This window comes from Saccopteryx leptura, chromosome 3, assembly GCF_036850995.1.
Source record: "Saccopteryx leptura isolate mSacLep1 chromosome 3, mSacLep1_pri_phased_curated, whole genome shotgun sequence".
Lineage (NCBI taxonomy): Eukaryota > Metazoa > Chordata > Mammalia > Chiroptera > Emballonuridae > Saccopteryx > Saccopteryx leptura.
The window spans coordinates 90,985,559-91,007,422 of record NC_089505.1 but is presented as its reverse complement, the minus strand read 5'-3'; the positions used below and the strand labels follow the sequence as shown (position 1 = coordinate 91,007,422).

The 21,864-nt window shown below is 46.4% G+C and overlaps 2 protein-coding genes across 2 annotated transcripts in view; one reads left to right on the top strand and one right to left on the bottom strand.

Moving 5' to 3' along the window:
- Positions 1-21,864, top strand: part of MTOR (mechanistic target of rapamycin kinase) — a 118,314-nt gene that overhangs the window by 47,230 nt on the left and 49,220 nt on the right. The gene's annotated exons all lie outside the window — the stretch shown is intronic.
- Positions 1,277-8,972, bottom strand: ANGPTL7 (angiopoietin like 7). The gene is made up of 5 exons (XM_066375063.1): positions 8,333-8,972; positions 6,005-6,105; positions 5,261-5,455; positions 4,450-4,648; positions 1,277-4,223 (listed from the first exon to the last, which is right to left on the bottom strand). The coding sequence occupies exons 1-5, from the start codon at positions 8,700-8,702 to the stop codon at positions 4,054-4,056; spliced, it is 1,035 nt and encodes a 344-aa protein (XP_066231160.1). The 5' UTR covers positions 8,703-8,972; the 3' UTR covers positions 1,277-4,053.

The window sequence follows — 21,864 nt, the reverse complement described above, 5'->3', positions numbered from 1 at the left end:
GAACCAGGGCTAACATTAGACCGTGTAAACTATAGTTACCTCCTCAAAGCTCACCTATGTCAGTAAGTATAATTGCTTTTTAGGAGAATGGGATAATTGGGTATTCAGTTATTTGGAAACACAAGTGAGTACATGCACACACACACATGTGCACATGCACACACAGCTTTTACTTGGTTAGCCCATGGCATTAGGGTAAGGTCTGGTGGCCTGCTGACTACTCCGTTTAGGCTGCTGTGATTACCATAGACTGGGTGGCTTAAACAACAAGCATTTATTTCTCACAATTCCAGAAACTGGGAAGTCCAAGATCAGGGTGCCAGGTTACTTGGGTTCTGGTGAGACCCTCTTCTGGGTTGCAGATGTTTGTTCACTTTATAGAAAGCTCTGTGGGGTCTCTTTCATAAGGGTACTAATCCCATTTTTGAGGGCTCTACCCTCATGGCCTGAGCATCTCCCAAGGCCCCACCTCCAGCTGCCATCATATTGGGATTAGGCTTCAAGATAGAATTGGGGGAGGGGGAGGCACATGGTCAGTCCATAGCACCTTCTTTTCTTTCTCTGCCCTTAGCAGGAGAGGGTCTGATCAACACTGGGTGTTTTCAATGCATTGCCCCTTACATATGATCTAGTTTAAGAAAAAGTTGTGAAGTTGTGATTGACACATATGCAGGATTAAAAGCAGACCCGGGAGCTCTAATGACTGCCTGTCAGGCCTGTGCTTTTTCTTACCATTCATACCTTCTTGTCTCACTTCTTAGAGGTTGTGCTCAGAACAAAATGGTCTTTCCCTTCAGGAGAAACATTGCTCTCTCGTTTTGGTTCCTGGGGATTCTGTCCTCAGATCAGAAACCAAGCTGTGCTCATCTCAGGATCCTTGGTGCCCATCAGCCTGCACAGAAAGGCTTTAGAAGTGTTTACGGTCAGAGCCTGCATCCTGTAGGGTGAGTGACCAGGGTGTTCTGTGCGTTCTTCAGCAGCTGCTCTCCCTTCTCCCTCTGTCCGCTCTCAAAAGTGTCCCAGGAGGGGGAGTAAACCACAGACGCTGGCTTAGACCGTCTTTTTCAGTGAGGGTTTTTTTATGGTAACTTTCTTTAATTCAACATTAATCCTGTTGCAAAAAGTTCATATTTAGTTACTCAACTTTGTCTATATTATGATACGAGTGAGCGTCAGCAACTGTAGGTTAGCACAATATAGATTCTTTTTTCCAACTTTATTGAGGAATAATTGATAAATATAATTACATACATTTAAAGTATACAGTATAATGATGTGATCACTATGGAACAATTACCTAGATCAAGATAATACATCTATCTCCTCACATAGCTAATACCTATATTTTTGTGATGAGAATGCTTAAAATAAGCTCTCAGTAAATTTCAAATATACAATATACAGTACTGTAGTCACCATGCTGAACATTGGGTCCTCAGAACTTACTTATTTATAATGGAAAGTTTGTACCCTTTGACCTATACCTCCCCATTTCCCTACCCCCCATGTCCTGGCAATCATTCTATTCTGTTTCAGTGAAATCAACTTTTAGTTGTTTGGGGTTTTTTTTGGTTTCACATAAGTGATACCATATAGTATTTGTCTTTGTCTCTGTCTTATGTTACTTAGCATAATGCCCTCCAGATTCATCCATGTTGTCACAAATGACAGAATTTCCTTCTTTTTATGGCTAAACAGTATTCGTGTGTGTGTGTGTGTGTGTGTGTGTGTGTGTGTGTGTGTGTGTTCCTCACCTTTTCTTTCCCCAGTCATTTGGTGAAGGACATTTAGGTTGTGTTTGTTTCTTGGCTATTGTAGATAATGCTGCAATGAATATGGAAATGCAGGTGCCTCTTCGACCTAGTGACTTCATTTCCTTCAGATATATACCCAGAAGTGGAATTCCTGAATCATGGGAGTTCCATTTTTAACTTTTAGAGGAACCTCCATACCATTTTCCATAGTGGCTGCACCAATTTATGTTGCCACCCATAGCACACCAGGTGTCCCTCGATCTGCATCCTTGCCCACACTTGTTTTGTAATAGCCATCCTGCCAGGTGTGCTGTGTGACATGATTGTGGTTTTGATGATTAGTGGTGGCCTTATTGGCTGTTTGAATGTCTGCTTTGGAAAAATGCCTATTTAGTTCCTTTGCCCCATTTTAATTGGATTATCTGGTTTTTTTGCTATTGAATTGTATGAGTTCTTTATATATTTTGGATATTAATCCCTACTAGGGGTTAAAGTTTGCAAATATTTTCAACCATTCTATAGGTTTTCAGTTCAATATATTGATTATTTCCTTTGCTATGCAGAAGGAGCTTTTTAGTTTGAGGAGTCCTATTTGTTTATTATAGCTTTTGTTGCCTAGAACCTCAGTTTTGTTTTAGTTGTCAGGTGTTTAGGAAATGAGAGAGAACCAATACATACTTCTGCCATAGGCATCTTAGGCTCATTCTTCTCTTTATCTCCTTCCGACCCCCTGATCTTTTTATCCTCTCTTTTCTAGAAGTATTGTGCTGGCTGCTCAGATTCTCAGGTTCCCTTGCCTGCCTTAGGAAGTTTCTGTTTGAATGCCTGTCCTATGGGAAGCCCTATTCCAGTATACTTTTCTACCCAGTTTATTCCTTTGAAAAATCCCCAAGGTTCTTGTTTTTAAAATTAAGTAGTTTCCAACGGCCAAAAGACTGTAGATACAATTTAAAAATACTGAGGAAGAATTATGGCTTACCTCACACTGACTGGTAATGGTTCCTTTTGGCAAGGAGAAATGACTTCCTAAAGGTCAAAATCATTTGACATCTATTATGGCTGAGGATATTTTTCCTCTCTGCATGTGTTAGTTTACTCAAGTAAAAAGTAGTTTGCAAAGTATTTTTAAGCTAGGTGACGACATTGACCTCCATGGGTTGAGGTGAGTAGGCCAGATCTGACCTCTTCTAGTGACTGTGGTCCTTTGTAAAAGTCCCTCACCTTTTGATTTATGACTCCGGCTCCTCCCTTGGCTTTCCTGAAGACTGTGAGAAACCCAGAGTCTCGGTCTCACAGTTCACCCTCTGACTTTTCACTTCAACTTTTTGCTATGGTCAAAGTGGTAATGGTGATAATTTGAAAACAAACAGGTGTTCAAAGTTTATTATAGAAGGAAAAAGAAACTTTGAACGTTTAAAACAACCTATATTTTATTTTCACAAAGGAAAATGCTTATAAACAGCATATCTACCTTCATTTGTTAGCTTGTTTTTTATAGACAAGATAAAAGAGAAAGCTCTTCAAGCTCTTTTCTTAAAAGTCAATAAAAATAGCTCTGTGGACTGTGAGTAGTCACAGGCAGTTTGTGCAAGCACCCATGAGAGGTGCCCGCGGGGGCACCCTGGCCACTGGCAGGCCCATGCCCGCCTTCAGTGCTGTGTCCCAAGCAGGGGCAGTGCTCAGAGACCAGCGGCAACGCCCGGGGCCCTGTGGTTTCTGGCTGTCAAGTCCTACTGGGGTCAGCTTACCTGCAGCAGAGCAGTTTTTGTCTTTTTAAAAAGAAATGTGTAGACTAAAGGTTTTTTCATTTGGATTTAAAATTAGAAACTCCTCTCGCCCACTGCCCCCTCCCTCTTGCTCCTTTCTCTGATACTCAGGGCCTCTCTTTGAGATTCAAAATGTATATAGTTCCTTTTAGCAAAGGGACTTCTTTTCTGCGCTCATGCAACCAACCTTAATCAGGCCTTAAAGAAAATGGATCAAATCATCTGACAAGTAGTTTTTTCATAGAAAAATTATGTGGAATGAGAAGCTGCTGCTAGGTCAGGGATCCCGGCAGGGAGGGCCCACTCAGGGCAGCCCCCTGAAAAGTGCGTGCCAGGACCCGCTGTGTTCACACACTTCACCCCGCTTACTGTAGCATCCTGGGTACGTGTAATTATATTGTGCGCCTCGGAAACATACTCTCATTGGAGACTGTAGGCCATTTTCTGTCTCTGCCCCCTTCAGTTCTCCCTCCGCCCCGTCCCACCTCCACTGGTCTCCATCTCTCCAGCCCTGCTCCACCGCAGGCCTCTGCTCAGGGCTGGAAGTCCTCTGGGCGGATTTTCATTTCCACCCGTTTCAGGGAGTAGGTGGAGCCGTGCCAGCCATACCAAGTGATGCCATCCAGGTGCTTGTTGTGCTCCCCAAGCCGGTAGAAGACTCCGTTGAGGTTGGAGTCTGTGCAGCAGTTGTACCAGTATCCACCTGGGGCAGGAAACAGACCAGTGCCTGAGAGCTAAGTGTGCCCTCCCTCAGAAATGGCTGATAGACCCAACCTCAGGGATTTGTTTGCATGTTTTGAATAATACAGAGCCAATACATAAAGGAAATAGCAAAGCCAGGAAGTCAGCCATGCAGTTATAATTCACACTTTCTCTTTAAGTGGGACTATGGGCTTATACCTGAACTACCCCCTCACCCCAAATCTCACCTTTGCGGAGCTGTGCACACTTGTCTAAGCAGTTGTCGTTGTCCTTGTCCTTGGTGCTGAAGGCCGTGTTGTTGTGGTAGATGAGGGCGTCGTTCCCCGCCGTGCCGCTGTAGTTCCCCAGGTAGAGGCGGTAGCTGTTCAGCTCATTGCTCACCACGAAGTGGCTGTACTGGGCATAGCGCGTGCTGCCCTCCCAGTCCTGTGGGTGGAGGCAGAGCCTGAGCAAACCTGAGGCAGGAGTCACTTCTTCCCCCTGCACTTCTCTCTCCAGCCGCAGCCCTGCCTCTTCCCACTGCTGGGGACCTAGTCAGCTTTATTTGTGTGCTGTTAGACCTGGGACCCAGAAAACCAGGGTCCTAGACCGCCCTGCTCTCCCGGGTGAACACCCGGCCTTGATTTGTCTCTTGCTGTATCCCCTCACTCTATGTCCACGGGTATAAGTGTGCACTATACAGGTCCCCCTTAGAGATGTCACAGAGTAATTTGAGAATATTAGTAATGCTTCAAGGCCTTTGATGGGGTCACCAACCAGTATCAGTAAGGTTTGCACCTAGAGGACCTTGGGCCCCAGGTCACTGACTGTTGGATTATTCTGCTCTGGCCGAGTTTGGCCTCTTCCTGTGCACCTCCAGCCTCATCTTCCTGAAAAATAGGAAGGAGCCTATTCTTCCTCAACTGTACTGCAACCTGCAGGAAAACAATCATTTAAATACACAAACCTAACGTGAGTAAGACTAGGAATGGTGCCCCAGAGTGTGCACAGTCATGTGTGGCGGCCAGTCCAGCCCCAGAACCCAGGCCCTGTGCTCACCTCCATCTCCACGCGCAGCCGGGTGGGCCGTCTGGAGAGCCGGTGGATGTGCTCGTTCCCCAGCCAGAAGTCCCCACGGATGCTGCCAAAGCCCTGCTTGTACTGCTTCCAGTCCCGGTAGAAGGAGACGAGGCCGCTCTTCCGTCTCTGGACCACGGTCCAGCCACCGCCCGCCGTCTCCATGTCACAGAACACCTGGAGCAGGAAGGATGCTCTGGTCAGGGGCCCGCAGAGGCAGGGGCAGGAGTGTGGGGCAGGCTCCACCTCCCTTCTCCTCCTGCGAGTCGGGGACACGTGCGCTTCCACAGTCATGGCGGCAGGATTCTCCCCAGCTGGGCGAGCTGGGGCTGGGATGCCCACTGAGGATGGGGGCTAGTTAAGTGCATATCAGGTCTGAAGGGAAAACCCCAGGTACTTCTGATAGGCCCCTCCATGGTCTCTCTTCTCTTCTTCCCCAAAGGCTAGCTGCTCTAGGGCACGGCAAGAGATTTTAGCTAGGTAGGCAGTGATTCTAGAATTGTCTAACCTGTGTTAGTTAGAAGGTTGGGTATGGTTGATGATGGTTTGAAAGGACAAAATGGATGCCTGGAATCCCCCCCCCCATGCAAATTGAGTATTTGGTATGTTTGTTTGTTTGTTTGTCTTGAGTTTCCCTTTTGTTAGATTCTGATTTAACACTGTTGTCCCTGTGAAGGTGTGGAGGACAGATGGCAGGACATGGGCAGTGGGTGGTGATGGCCTCACCTCCAGCTCAGGGCTGCCCAGGAAGTCATCGGGAGGAAGCTTATACACGCCAGAGATGCGGTAATTCTTCTGGTAGAGGGACGAGCAGTCATAGATGGCATCTACAACAGGGACAGACCGCAGCAGTGAGCATGTGTGTGAGCCCAGGCTCCCTGCCAGGCGGGCCTTCCTGCTGCATAGAGAACGAAAGTTTAAGCATAGACTTCAGTTCTACCATGAAATACACATGGGTATTCATTATTAGGCATTGTCTGGATGTGGGAAACCAAAAATGGGTGGGTGTGTTTTGGCTTCACTGGTCAGGCCTGTGGGGTGGGGGAAGCCCTTCACCTTGAGAGCATAAGTGAGACAATCAAACAGGTAATTTCGGGTTTACTCGGAAATAAATTATCCTGCAATCGTTCTAGGCCACAGATTCTGGAATTATTACAGTGTACGAGGGCCCATAACAGAGGCTTTGATAGATCCAACTACTGGGACAGTCAGCCTCTATTTCTAGGTAATCATCAGTATCTCATGGGGTCTGGTATTGTTTTTCAGAGGTAATGGCTACTTAGAGCCCTAATTAAAGGAGATAGATTTATAATCTTACCTTTCCCCCCTTAATCTCACACTGCTAGGCCAATGCAGATATACTTTGAGGAATCCTTAGATGTACTCTAATAACCCTTGATTATTAGAACAAGGAAATGAGAGCATTGCACAGGCTGGTTTTCACTCTGGGGTTGATTTAAATGATCCCCCGGCTGCCCTGGGGCTGCTGCTTTATGCCAGACTCTGTCTCCTTGTTCTAAATATTGGAGACCTAGTGGAAGGGACAGCCTCTCCTGATAGGATTTAGAGAGTGGGACCTCCCACTGACCAGAGATGCTTCTGCCCCCTGTGTCTTGGGAACTTCTCTTGGTGACCATTACGCTGGGCCTTCGAGAAGAGCACACAGCCAGCAGATGGTGACATTTCTGCCGTGGGAATGGTCAAAGCAGAGCATGCTGGGAGGGGAGAGGCTGCCTCTGCCAGCAGAGTCCTTCACTTCCTGTACTCAGAAAAGCCTCAAAATACTGCTCTCCCCAAGGAGCAGCCTGTTTACAGAATACAAAGGTGACCTAGCCCCTTGTAATACAGAAGAAAATAAGGAATGTTATTCTGGGCAAGAAGAGTAAGAGGCCAGCAGGAGAGCTGCATTTGACTCCAACGAACTCCCTGCTGGGAGGCGAGGAAACCCCGTTTGGAGGAGCAGATGCATCTGTGTGGCCTGGTTTCATCTCACAGACCCAGTCAGGACTCCCTTGGCTGGAAAATGGCCTGTGAAAATGTCTAGTCCCGCACTGAGGGTCAGGACGTGCATGTATTGATTTAGATAACAGTTTTTTAAGCTTAATTTTATATTAACGCCTTTTCATTTGAACTGAAGGTAACCAGTGACCTACTCTGCTCTTTGTTCTTGACTTAGTTTACAGTGTGAGCAAAAAGTTTTTCTATCAGCATAAAATGACATATCTATAGGATATGCTCCTTACAACTGATCGTTTCCTGATACTTTCAGAAAACCAAATTTCTCTCTAGCAAATTCACTGTGGCCAACCATCTGAGCCAAGCTGACCAAAAACTAAAAGTTATTTTGCAAGAGAAAACATTAAATGTGTCTTATTTTTGGCTTTTTAAAAATCCAGATTTCAACATTACATTTTCTCATTTGCTGTATTATTGGAAAGAATGTTATTTGAGATCGTGGGCTGCTGTACAGCATCAAAATTGAGGAACCCCGAGGAGCCTGTCCTTCCCTGAACACAAAGGAATTCCTCAGACAGCCCTGGCAGTGTCTACCCTCGTTCTGAGCCAGTGAGAAGAGTTCGGTTTTCCATTTATGCCCATTCCACTTTAGAGACATGAGAGAATTGTTTGGGAAAACTTGGCTTCCAGAGCAGCAGATGTTACGGTTTTGGGGTCCACGCTTGCTTCCTTGGGCAGAGGGTACATACGGCCTGTGGGATCTGGGTAAGGAAGGGAACCAATCAGGAACCCTCTTTCTAAGACCTGCTGTGTGTGACTTGGGGCAAACCGTGTGATCTCTCTGTGCTCTAAGATGGTAATCACACCTTCAGTGTGCTGAAGCACTGTGAGTGAGAGACCTGTGAAGGTACTGGGTAAATCCACAGTGCATTAGAAATCAAAAGGAATCTTCTGTAAGCCTTACTCAGGAAAGTATACCCCCAAAGGACCCCCGGTAATAGTCCTGGTTACAGGTTATCTAGGAGCAGCGCCATAGACAGGAGACCCTGGGCGATCTGAATGCAAGCTGCTGAGAAAGTCAGGACTCGTGCTGCTTACCTGCTGACGTCTGCGTGACCGTCTGTGCTGCCTGCAGCTGCATGATGTCGATCTGGTTGTTCATCTCCGAGTACTTGCCCTCAGCCTCCGTGAGCCGCGCCTCTGTGCGCTTGCTGCTGCTCTCCAGCTCCATCACCTGCATGACCACGCTGACCCAGTCCTTCTCCTGCTTCCTGCTCAGCTCACTCAGCAGGCTGCTCAGGTTGGCAACCTGGGCTTGGAGCTCCTTCACCTCCGCACAGCAGGCGGCTGCTTTGTGCTGCGCAGGCGTCTTGCGCTTAGGGGGCTTTTGTGGCCATACTGGATGGCTGACGAAGGCCAAGATGAAAATGCAGAGCCAGGTCACGGCTGAGGGAGTCTTTTTCAGCATCTTGCTCGGTCTGAGTAAGGAAGGCTCTTTCTCTGGAGGTATCTGGGTCTGCCTGGTTGAGGCTCACAAAGCTGCAGCAATTAGAACCTCACACTTTCGCTCTTGATGGCTACCACTCTGTTGTTTTCTCTTTTCTTGCTCTTTCTTAGCTTTTGTCAAAGCTTGCGTTTCTGAAAGTGCAGCTTAGTTGGGTATCCTTATAGCTTTCCTCCCCAACCCCAAATGCCTGACAAACTCAGCATCTTAAATATTGTCTGCTGCCTCCACCTCCACCCCATGTGCATGGCGCTGTGGCCCCTCCCAGCTCATCTGGGAGGGTCAGGTGCCTGTTGGGTGAAGTCAGCGTAAACTTAGGCCAGAGACGGGGAGGAGGGGGGCAGGGGTGAGCCTTTCCTTGCCTGCACAGTCTCTGGGCGAGACAAGAGGACTGTGAATTTGTGTTTCCAGTTTTGCCTATTAGATTATGCCCCTGCCAGCCACTGGCTCAGCTCTATCAGCAAGCGGGGCAGTGTCAGAGGGCTTTCCAAATTCCATTCTAAGGGTTATGTAACCATGGGTGAGCAGAAGGTAGGCACAGAGAGTGGGGAATAAGACTCCACACACCCAGGGAGACCTGTTAATGTAGCCCGTGCTGTTTATGGCAGGATCTGCTACATTTTGGCATCCTGCTGAATGTGCTTTTAACAAAGCTGCTCATTTTTTTCTCTGATCATCACTCAGTGTTTTAGAAAACCCCTATACGACCTGAATCGAATGCTGTCTCACATTTGAACATTTACAACTTAGAAAAACTCTAGAAAGAGGAGGATGGAATAAAACTTCTTAGGAAGCAAAAAAAGACTTAGTAGTTTGTAGTCACAGGACATGCTTGCTTATCTTTCTTTTTACATACTTTCTCCTTCAACAAACAGTGGGCTTCTCATGCTTGACCTTTCGTAAGGAGGTGTCAGAGGCGACGGCAGGGATGAAAGCTCAGGAGTGATGGATGTGGTTCTGGGTTTGGTCACTCACATTTCCAGCGGTCTTCAGGCAGAACAGAGAACCGTTGGTGCATGGTTCAAAACTTGGAAAATATATTAAATCATAGAGAAAAGAATCCCCATCATCAAATAAACCCATATCTAGAATCTCATCTTCCTCTTCCCATGTAGTATGGTTTGCAAATCTGAAATTATTCTCTATTTATGACATATATATATATATATATATCCCTGAAAATAAGTATATTATAGTTTTTCATGTACTATATTTGAAGAGTTTTCCTCCTTTGAAAATAAATGGAAAAAACCTGGGATTTCAGCAAACCTTAAATCCTTAAAATGAGTTTTTCACTGAGAAATGTACACAAAGGTCTCTTTGTCCTTAAACAGTGATCCTGTCTTTGGAACGTACCCTGCGCTCTCCATGACGTGGAGCCACCAGGGCAGCTCCTGTACTGCTGCTATTCATGTGGCTCCTTCACACACAAGCCAGGCTGACCCTTGACAACTCCTTCCCTGCCACGACCCGCAGCGTCCTTGCTGGTGAGGGCTTCTAGCTGCTTAGGAAGCCATCTCTGTCTGGGCAGCTGGAGTTACCAAACCAGCTTTTTTCTTCCCTAAATCACATGGATCGGGGTTCATTTTCTCACATCGTCGTCTTTGCCTACTAAGGGGCCAGGATGTTGCTGGCACCCTATAGCAACTTGTCATTCTGCTCAATAGCTGCTGTTTACAGTTGGCTCTGTCAGCCGGTCCCTGCTCTTGCTTTGCAGATATCTAGCCCTGCTGGGCTCTGCAGTCTTTGGCTCCATGGAGTTCATTTCACTAACATGAACCTGGCCCCCACTGTCAGCATCTGACAGGGTCTGCTAAACTCCATGAGGGTCTTCAAAATGGTCTCGTAGCCATCAAATGACACTGGCTCAAGCCGTGTGCCACAGAAGTGTGTGTGCCACTCAGCCCTGTAACATCGCATCTGGCCCTGCTGTCTCGGAGCGCCTGTGTAGCAGGATGGTAGAGAAGCCATCACGGAACAGTGGAATACTGTGAGTTCCAGTCACCTTTATGTTTGTTTTCCCGGAGCCATGTCCCCTGCCTAAACAGGAAGTGTTATGAATAGATTTTCATATTCTGGCAGAAAATGAATCAATTCATATTTGCAACCCATGTAGCAATCCTTTCTAAGAAAGGTAGGAGAGTTTGGATCACAAGCTCTAGTTATTAGCATGAGTGCCTACTGTCTGATGGTTCTTTTCTGTATTTTTGTTTTAAGAATACTACCTACTGGAAACAGAAATAAACTATTTTAATGTGTGATTTTAAAATAGATAAATAAGCCCTGGCCGGTTGGCTCAGCGGTAGAGCGTCGGCCTAGCGTGCAGAGGACCCGGGTTCGATTCCCAGCCAGGGCACACAGGAGAAGCGCCCATTTGCTTCTCCACCCCTCCGCCGCACTTTCCTCTCTGTCTCTCTCTTCCCCTCCCGCAGCCGAGGCTCCATTGGAGCAAAGATGGCCCGGGCGCTGGGGATGGCTCTGTGGCCTCTGCCTCAGGCGCTAGAGTGTCTCTGGTCGCAACATGGCAACGCCCAGAATGGGCAGAGCATCGCCCCCTGGTGGGCAGAGCGTCGCCCCTGGTGGGTGTGCCAGGTGGATCCCGGTCGGGCGCATGCGGGAGTCTGTCTGACTGTCTCTCCCTGTTTCCAGCTTCAGAAAAATGAAAAGAAAAAAAAAAATAGATAAATAAAAATTAAAAAAATAGTTCCTGGCCGGTTGGCTCAGCGGTAGTGTCAGCCCAGCATGTGGAAGTCCCAGGTTCGATTCTCAGTCAGGGCACACGGGAGAAGCGCCCATTTGCTTCTCCACCCTTCCCCCTCTCCTTTCTCCCTATCTTTCTCTTCCCCTCCCGCAGCAAGGCTCCATGGGAGCAGAGTTGGTCCGGGCACTAAGGATGGCTCTGTGGCCTCTGCCTCAGGCACTAGAATGGCTCTGGTTGCAGCAGAGCAGTGTCCCAGATGGACCGAGCATCACTCCCTGGTGGGCATGCCGGGTGGATCCCGGTAGGGTGCATGTGGGAGTCTGTCTGCTAACCCACACTTCTCACTTTGGAAAAATACAAAAAATAAAAAAATAAAAATGAATAGCTAAGGCATTTTTGAATAAGAATAATACATTTTAACATAAGGCATAAATTGGAGGCAAGCTTTTCTTATTTGAAGATTTTCTTATATTGCATAATCTGCCAAAATGTCAATTCACCCCTCCCCCAATTTTCTTAAATAAAATAGCTAGTTCAAAGTACTCCCCATCCCAGGAGATGATCTGTGCTTGAGAGCATCCATGGCCCTTCCATGTCCTAGAGTCTGAATTTCAGTGCAGCTCAGCCCGGGGGGAAAACCAGGAAGCCCGTGGATACAGCGGTTCTCCCTGCTCTGGCAGGCTTTCGTTTCCTTCTCTGAACATGAGAAATAACAAAAAGGATGGAGAACATGGTTTGGGTATCTTAGAGTTTTTCCTTTTCTCCATTTTTCTGGTGGTGAAAGGGGGGAGGGTCAGCTTGGTGCTCCTGGGAAAGATGTTTTTGAAAATCAAGCTTATATTGCGGATGAGAAAAGCCAGGGAGCTGTTACTTAGCCTAGAACAGGGATTGGGAACCTTTTTGGCTGAGAGAGCCATGAACGCCACATATTTTTTAATGTAATTCTGTGAGAGCCATACAACAACCCGTGTATGTTACATATTATTCAATAAAAATTTGGTGTTGTCCCAGAGGACAGCTGTGATTGGCTCCAGCCACCCACAACCATGAACATGAGCGGTAGGAAATGAATGGATTGTAATACATGAGAATGTTTTATATTTTTAACGTTATTATTTTTATTAAAGATTTGTCTGCGAGCCAGATGCAGCCATCAAAAGAGCCACATCTGGCTTGCAGGCCATAGGTTCCCGACCCCTGGCCTAGAAGCTCTCAAAGGCCACAGTCTGGGCTGCTCAGCCCCGGGCTGCACTGAGGCCTGGTCACGTTCAAGCAGTCGGAGGACAACAGTGCTGGGGAGGCCTAGAGGAGGCCCCTCCTCCGAGTGGGAGTGTGATATCTCCTTTTCTTGAAAATGTCCACGTTGGAAAGACGTCTCCTTTCCTAACGCATTCCTGCCCCTGCCTACTCTTCAACCATCCTTTCCAAAATTGACGAGGGAGAGAAACAGTTGCCCTCAGAACCAGACTCCTGGTTTATGAATGGATAAGCACATCTTAGAAGAACCTACCTAGTTGTTACTTTGTATACTTCGTGGGATATTTTGCATCTTCTGAAGTCTTTTTATGAATCAAGCTTGCCCTACTGTATGTAGCCACTTAGTACCTGACCCTTCTATCACTCAGGCCTATTTCTAGCTCAGCTGAGCGCCCAAGTCCATCACAGAAGCTATTCCATCTCTTCCCCAACCTGAGAGAAGGGCCACTTCTCTCAGAGAGTCCACCCTGGGCAGATTAGAAACCATTCCTTTCAGGCCTCCTCCCAGAATGGACTATTTAATTATAACACCTAGCAAAAATGTTTCAGCTCTCTCTCGGAACTTTGTAGCAAACATCTGTTCCACGAGCCAGCACGCAAATAGGACAAGGTCAGCCAAGCCAGCCGAATTCTTAGGATGTATGACATGCTGGCCTGGGGGTCACAGAAGAGGAGGGGTGCCCAGCCCACCTGAGGTTCTAGAAGGCCTCCCAAGGGAAGGAATACCCAGGTTTTAAAGAGAAAGGAGGATGTAGCCAGGAGTAGGCGAGGGCACTCTGGGCAAAGGTGCAGCCACGTGAAAGACGGCGCTTACAAGGGGAATCTGAGTACTTGAGCATGGCTTGAGTGTCCAGAAGGCAGAAGAGTTGAGGCTGTTAAGGCTGGAGAGGTAGAGGGCAGCCAGGCCTAAGGGACCTCACAAGTCCGTGTGAAGCATATGATAATCATTATGAAGACACAGGGCTGGGGAAGAAACCCGAGAAACTTCTACCTCTGTTGCTTTGTTGTCCTGAGTCTTACCAGGAAACTGGCATTTGTAGCTGCCAGACAAGATTTTTAACTGGAAATGGGTGGCTTAGAACATTGGAATTCCGTAAAATTGTAATGCATTCATATTAAATGCCCTGAGGGAATTATCTGACTTGAGGACTGAAGAAGTGGTGGGTGAAGGACTGAAATACTTGGGTCTAGAATCAAACCTGGTTCTAATCCCAGACTTAATTTGGTAGTTATATTTAACCCCAGATATAACTTGATAATTATATGATCCTGGGCAAATTTCATAATTTCTCTGAGTCTACCAATCTGTGAAATAGAGATAAAAATCATAATACTTCATCTCATGATTTTTGCAAGGATTAAGTTAAATAGAAGACTAAAGATAGCTAATAGTACATAAATGTTTTCCTGATATAAAGAGAAATGGTATCCAAATGTGTATGTGGTTTTTTTAAGATTTTATTAATTGGCTTTTTTAGAGAGAGGTGAGAGAGAAAAGGAGGGAAGAGTGGAAAGCATTAACTCATCATAGTAGTTGCTTCTCGTATGTGCCTTGACCAGGCAAGCCCAGGGTTTCAAACTGGTGACCTCAGCATTCCAGGTTGAAGCTTTATCCACTGGGCCACCACAGGCCAGGCCGGATGTGTTTTAAATGATTTACTTTGTTTGGGAAATCAGATTAGAAACACTCACACTTCTTTTTTTTAAGGACAATTCTTTAACAACTGATGCAAAATACTTTAACAAATGAAATGTTCACGTCCAAATACCTGCCATCGTCCCTCAAAGACAAACGCAGGGTGGCAGCTGCTGACTGTTCATTCTGTCAAGGAGAATAATTATACTTTCAAGACAGACCTGAAAAGAAAGTGAATATTTTGCACTTTTGATATTTTTAGGAACAAATAATTCATTGGCAAATGGAGTCTTTTTTATGTTTTTGTTTTGTATTGTATTGTGAATAGGCACTAAAGCTGATGTTATTTCTGTTTTAAGGCTATTTCTGACTGGAAACAGAAACTTTTAAGGTGTGATAAAATAAATAATAACTTAGGCAGTATTTTTCTTTAGTTTTTGTTTTTGGGTTTGTTTTTTTTTGTATTTTTCCGAAGTTAGAAGTGGGGAGGCAGTCAGACTCCCGTGTGCGCCCAACCAGGATCCATCCGGCATGCCCACCAGGGGGCGATGCTCTGCCCATCTGGGGCGTTGCTCTGTTGCAACCATTCTAGTGCCTGAGGCAGAGGCCACAGAGCCATCCTCAGCGCCCGGGCCAACTTTGCTCCCATGGAGCCTTGGCTGCAGGAGGGGAAGAGAGAGATAGAGAGGAAGGAGAGGGGGAAGGGTAGAGAAGCAGATGGGTTCTTCTCCTGTGTGCCTGGAACCAAATCCAACATCCACACATGGGCCAATGCTCTACCACTGAGCCAACTTGCCAGTGCCAATAACTAAGGCAGTTTTAAAGGAGAAAAAACATTTAGAGGAATTCGTTACTAGAAATCTGATTTATCACAAAGCTACAGCAAGTAATTAAGGCAGTATTAGCACAAGGATAGACACGTAGATAAATGGAACAAAATTAAACATCTAGAGACAGATCCACACATATATAGACACTTGATTGAAGACAGTGTAGCACCACAGAACAGTAAAGAAAGCACAGTCTTTCCAATAAGTTCTGCTAGGTCATCTAGAGAGCTATAATGTGAGGCATGGGGAGGCTCTTGACCCTTACCTCACACCACAACGTTGAACATGAGCTGTAGGAAATGAGTGGATTGTAATACATGAGAATATAAAATGTTTTATATTTTTAACGTTCAAGGGAGATTTCAATTCTAAATATGCATGGTAAAACTAAAGCTTCTGAGATTTTTTAAAATTGATTTTACAGAGAGAGAGGGGAGGAGCAGCAAGAAGTATCAACTCATAGTTGCTTCCCTTTAGTTGTTTGTTGCTTGCTTGTTGTCTGTGCCTTGACCTGGCAAGCCCAGGGTTTTGGACCAGTGACGTCAGCATTTTAGGCCCACTCTCTATCCATTGTGCCACCACAGGCCAGGCAAAAACTAAAGCTTCTAGAAGGTAACATAGGCCAGTGGTTTTTAACCGCTAGTCCGCCAGGAATTTCAGGCTGGTCCACGAAAGAGTTAACCATCCTGATGTTGTATGGAGATTGTAGAACCCATCAACTTTTTTAAAGGTAGCCAATTAAAAGATTGGCAAGAGATGGGAGCAGGCACTTGTGTCTCAAAGAGGATATCCAAAAGGCCAGCAAACACATGAAAAGCTGTCAAGCTCCTTCAACATTATAGAATTGCAAATTAAAACTGTAAAATGCCAGGCCTGACCTGCGGTGGTGCAGTGGGTAAAAGCATTGACCTGGAACGCTGAGGCGCTGGTTCGAAACCCCAGGCTTCTCTGATCAAGGCACATATGGGAGTTGATGCTTTCTGTTCCTCCCTCCCCTCTCTGTCTGTCTGTCTCCTCTCTCTAAAATGAATAAATAAAATCTAAAAACAAAAAAACAAAACCAACTATAAAGTGCCAGTACTTGCCAATTAAAATGGCTAAAATGGAAAACATTGAAAATACCAAGTGTTGACAAAGATGTGGAGCAATTGGGATTTTGATATTGGGGTAGAAATGTAAATTGTTGGAACTACTTTGGAGAGCAACTTGTCAGTATCTTCTAAAGCTGAGTATACACTGTAACCCAGCAATTCTACTTCTAGGTGTATTCCCAACAGAAATGTGTATGCTCGTGCACCAAGGATATATGCGAGAATGTTCGTAGTATTGCCACACATAATAGCCAAATACTGAAAACAACCTAAATGTCCATCAACAATAAAATACATAAATTATGGTACGTTCATATAGTGAATATACCGTGATAGAAAAGATTACCATGGCATGCAGCAACAAGGCTCTGTCTCACAAACATAATGTAGCATGTTTATATAAAGTTCCAAACCTGGCAGAACTCACCCACTGTGTCAGAAGTCTGGGAGTTGTTACCTCTGAGGATGAGGACAGGCGCCGTGACTGGGGGAGGCTGGGGGTGCTTCTGGGATACTGGCAGTGTGTTGTCTGTTTCTCGGTCGGGGTGGTTACAAGGGTGTCTTCACTTTGTGATAACTTATCAAGCTGTACTTTAGGAACTTTCTTTAAAAATAGTGCACATTAAACACTTAAAATAAATAGTGTCTGATACCTAGTCAGTGTCCAGCCAGTATGTGCTTATCATCTCATCGGCAAAGCCTTCCCTGCCCTTCCCTTATCTAAAGTAAGCCCCCCATGTTGTCCTCTGTCTAAGCACTCTCTTTTCTCCATGGTGTTGACCTCCATAGCACCTGCTGCAGTTTGGTTTTGGTGTGTCTGCTTCAGCACAGAGCTGAAGACGAAAGGGAGACTTAATTGGAACTTGTCAAATGAAAGTCTAAAATCCCAGCAGAAGCATCTGTTTGCATGGTCATTGCCAGTATTCTGTCGTGGTCAGGCCTTCATCGTAGGGCACGACCTTCTCTCCTACTGGAAGTCCACGTTTCTTCCACAGGTCATAGAGAATCAAAGAAAGAGCTGAAAGAGTTGCGATAATTTAGTTCAACATTCTTTATTTAATCAGTAACTTGAGGGAGCATCATTATCGTGTAATTCCTGTGTATACCTGGAAACCGTTGATTTGTGTCTCACCTTTCTTTGTGAAGAAATCTGGCAAGGGGACCGCAGCGCAGTGGGTGGGGTTTTGTCACACTCTGCTTATGCTGGAGGCCTGTGTAAATGGCATCTCCGACTCCTTCAGCCTGACGGGCCTGTCAGTTACCCTACATCATGGCCCAAAGGGCCGCTCCAGCTGCTAATGCTGAAGACAGGACAAAGAAACACCATGTCCCCATAAAAACAGCCATGTCTCTGGGTGGCTGTGTTCCCCATAATGTATCCAGGAACCTAACAAATAATGCCCATTACATTGTAATTGTAGGAAAAAACACTGTTAAAGAACCCTGTCAGAGGTGGGGGGTGAGGCCGCAGGACAAGGTGACAAGTCCTGCCCAGCCACCTGGGGACCGCGGAGCTGCCCTCTGGGCTACCCCTCTGCCGCCCTGACTTAGAGCACTAACGGGAAAGTGGGCCTGTAATTCCGTAAGAATTTGAAGAATCTGAGCCAGTTGTGCCTGAGCAACCAATTAATGGCAAGGGTGACTGGGCTCTCCAGACTACAGGAGAGGCTAGATGGAAGAACAAAACCCACTCTGTGTCTTAATTCTAAACACATGTTCCCAAGGTGTCTATTGTGTTGCTTGGAAGTATGAGTCCTGCTTTTACAGTTGTTTCCTGGCTTCCCGAAAAAGGTACACAGGCTTGTTTTTCCTCCGCACCTCTGCTGGAAGAAAATACACTTTGTCCAGAAGGGTAAGGATTTGCTCAAAGCTCCTCACTTCTTGGTCAAAACACATTCCAGACCTCTGAGCTCCTGCTGACTTCAGAAGTGCCAGTGTGCCTCGAGGAATCTGGACCCCTGTAAAAAAGCTCCAGGCAGCAAAGAGTTGGCATAAGAAGGGAGCCACAGTGCAGCCAGAGCACAGGCACTGATTGTAGCCTTCTTTCCTGCCCCATCTTTTTCTGTGATCCCCTTTATGGCTGGCCATGCCCAAGAGGTCAGTCTCGCACCCGTCACCAGTGGAGCATGAGTTCATTTTCGGCCACTCTGAAGACTTCTGACTAGTTCACTGGACAGTAGGTTGCCTTTACAGAGCATCTCACAGACCCCAAGGAAAGCAGCTCTTCAGTGCAGAATGCGGGTCATCTATGAGGAGCTGCGGAAGGAATTGTCCTAGGGATTCTCCTAGCATTGGCCGGAGGGACAGGGGTCTTTCATTGCAGCCCAGGCCATTGTAAAGGGAGAGGCTTGTAGTAGGTCAGTAGTAAAGCTCTGTCTTCCTCTGCATCTAGCTCATCCTTGGGGACGCCTTGAAGCCCAATAGACTGCTCATGTTGAGTTAGAGAAGCTGCTTCTGATTTTTCTGTACTGTGTGGCGGTGGGGGAGCAAGCTGCTGGAAGTTAAGCTGTGTCAGCGCTCCGAAGCCTTGAATTATGAGCTGTATTGTGACTTCAGAGACAATAAAGTGTGAAAAAAGTGTGTCTTAGAACTGATGAAATGTAGTCGGTGCAGGGTTCTGCCCCGTGGCCCACTATGACAGTCTGTCCCAGTGGTGACATTAGTCTCTCCAGATTCTTTTGGACATCTCATTGGCTTGGAATGTTGGTAATCCAGTTATATAGTGTGTCCTGGTCCTCTTCTGTCAGCTTTTCCTTACCAAGGAGGTAGGCACATTTTTTCCTTTTCCCTGATCCCAGGACGTGCTTCAGTACTTCTACAGTGCGGCCTCGCTCCCTAATGGAGTAAAACGGCAGCTCACATCTGCTTATACAGTTAAGTGTGGAGAGTTCGAGGCTGCCAGACCACTAGGTGCCAGTTCATTTAACTTTTGTTTCCCAACTTCATCCACATAATAGACTGAGTCAGAGCCCTTGGACATGGAGAAGCCAAGAAATCAGGATTTTACCCAAAATCTACTTTGAGTCAAAGTAACTGAAAATTAGCTTTGGGCTCGGTTTGTCAGCCCTTCCCCTGCATTTCTCCGCCTGCCTTTCCTGGCAGCTCCATTCTGATCTCCCTCTGAGCTCTTCATTTCGTGAAGGAACAGCGAGGAGGAGGAGACCCTCCAGGCAGCTCCAGAAAAGGAGCAGTGCTCATTGTTGTAGAATAAAAAGATAATGGCCAATTTGTCAAGAAGTGTTGACAAGAAAGATAAAGTTGGAAGTAATTAACTGGCTGACAAGCTGGGAGTGATGTGCCTGCCAATAGCTCCCTAAATCAGCCCAGCGAGGAGATGTGACAGCCATTCATCATTTTTACAACACACCTCCGACAGGCCCCTGGGTTGGAAACCCAGCCAGCACACGTGGTATGCTTTGACACTTTGGAGCTGTGAGGCCTCACTGCTTTATGCTGCGTTGTGCTATGGCACCCAGGCCCCGGGTCCAGCCAGGAAGGGCCTGGAGATGCTGTATAACATGGGGACAGCCTGGCTGGCTCAGCACGGAACCCTGTGCTCACCCACAGGGTATGGGCACTCTGATTCCCAGAGCCGACTTGCAGACTTCTACAGGACACATCACTTACGAGCGTGGAGAGTGCTGAACATCAGCTCCAAATAAGCAGCTCTCACCCTGGCTGGCTGGCTCAGTGGCAGAGTATTGGCCCAGCGTGTGGAAGTCCTGGGTTCAATTCCCGGCCAGGGCACACAGGAGAAGTGCCCATCTGTTTCTCGACCCTTCCCCCTCTCTTTTCTTTCTCTCTCTCTCTCTACCCCTCCCACAGCCAGGCTCCACTGGAGCAAAGTTGACTCGGGCACTGAGGATGGCTCCATGACCTCCACCTCAGGTGCTAGAATAGCTCCAGCCACAATGAAGCAACGCCCCAGATGGGCAGAGCATCGCCCCCTGGTGGGCATGCTGGGTGGATCTCTGTCAGGTGCATGTGGGAGTCTATCTCTCTGCCTCCCCACTTCTCACTTCAGAAAAATACAAAATAAATAAATAAATAAACACATACATACATATATACAAATAAGCAGCTCTCCTGGTGCCTGGTCATCTAACAAGTGCTGCTCCCAACCAGCCAAGAGGGTGCATCCGTGAGAGATTGCTAAACAGGATGAAATTAGTATGCAGTGTTAAATGTGATTACGAAGGCTCTGGATAAAGCATAAAACGCCTGTGTTCTTTAAAAAAGCAGAATACAAAATTATAAGAATGCTCTGGTTACCATGATGTATAAAATAGGCATTTCCTTTTTATTCCCCCCATTGATTTGAGAGAAAGAGAGAGAAGCATCAACTCATTCCACTTAGTTGTACACTCATTGATTGTTTCTCATTCGTGCCCTGACCGGGGATCTAACCTGAAACCTTGGTGTTTTGGGATGACGTTCTAACCGACTGAGCTAACTGGCCAGGGCCAAATTATTTTTAATTCAAACAAACAAAACAGATATATAGTGTGTTCGTAAAGTCATGGTGCACTTTTGACCAGTCACAGGAAAGCAACAAAAGAAGATAGAAATGTGAAATCTGCACCAAATAAAAGGAAAACTCTCCCAGTTTCATACCTGTTCAGTGCAGTTCGATGTGGGCTCACGCACAGATTTTTTTAGGGCTCCTTAGGTAGCTATCCCATATAGCCTCTACAGACTCGTCACTGACTGATGGCCTACCAGAACTGGGTTTCTCCACCAAACTGCCGGTTTCCTTCAACTGCTTATCCCACCAAGTAATGTTATTCCTATGTGGTGGCGCTTTGTTATAAACGTGCCAATATTTGCGTTGCACTTTGGTCACGGATTCGAATTTAGCGAGCCACAGAACACACTGAACTTTCCTCTGTACCGTCCACATCTCGACTGGCATGGCCGTGGGCTGCTCCGCTGTATACACGGTGTTACGTCATCATCTGCGCATGTGCACATGCTGCCACATCATCCTACAGAAACTGGGAGGGTTTTCCTTTTATTTGGTGCAGATTTCACATTTCTATCGTCTTTTGTTGCTTTCCTGTGACCGGTCAAAAGTGCACCATGACTTTACAGACACACTGTACTTATCCCCCACCAGTCTTGAAAAGATAAGATTTTTCTCTCCCCTTTTCTTAATCTACACAGCTGTTAGCACTCTACCCTTTTTATTCTTATCCCCCACTTTCTCATACCCTGATCTAGCGTGTCCCCTAGGTATTGTGACAGACACACCATTTAAGCTGTGACTGGGCGAAGGAAGGGGTGAAGACGAGAGCTCTTTGCCCTTAGGCCACTATGCTTAGATGTCAGGAACCTGTTTTGGTTGTCCAAGGTGGGCCCCCTGTCTTGCACCAAACATTTTTTATATTTGTGCCTTAGGTCCACGAGAGCTCCAAGGACATCAGATGTCCTACCTTTGAAACCTTCCAGCGAGGCCAGCCTTCTCTTTCTTGCTGGGTAGAAAAGGAGTAATGCTACTTTTCCTTAGTTTCTGCAGCAAAAAAGGACAGCTTGGATGTACCAGACTCTGGGGTGCTATTTCCGTCCTTACTGGCTTCAGTGGGTAACTGAGGCCTGCCAGGCTCCCTTCACT

What these genes read in the sequence shown, in the direction of transcription:
- ANGPTL7 (XM_066375063.1), bottom strand. Translation starts at nt 8,702, where the DNA reads ATGCTGAAAAAGACTCCCTCAGCCGTGACCTGGCTCTGCATTTTCATC. An exon ending in GGTCACGCAGACGTCAGCAG is followed by an intron (nt 6,106 to 8,332) that starts GTAAGCAGCACG and finishes TCCCTGTTGTAG; the next exon opens with ATGCCATCTATGACTGCTCG. An exon ending in GTGTGCACAGCTCCGCAAAG is followed by an intron (nt 4,224 to 4,449) that starts GTGAGATTTGGG and finishes TTCCTGCCCCAG; the next exon opens with GTGGATACTGGTACAACTGC.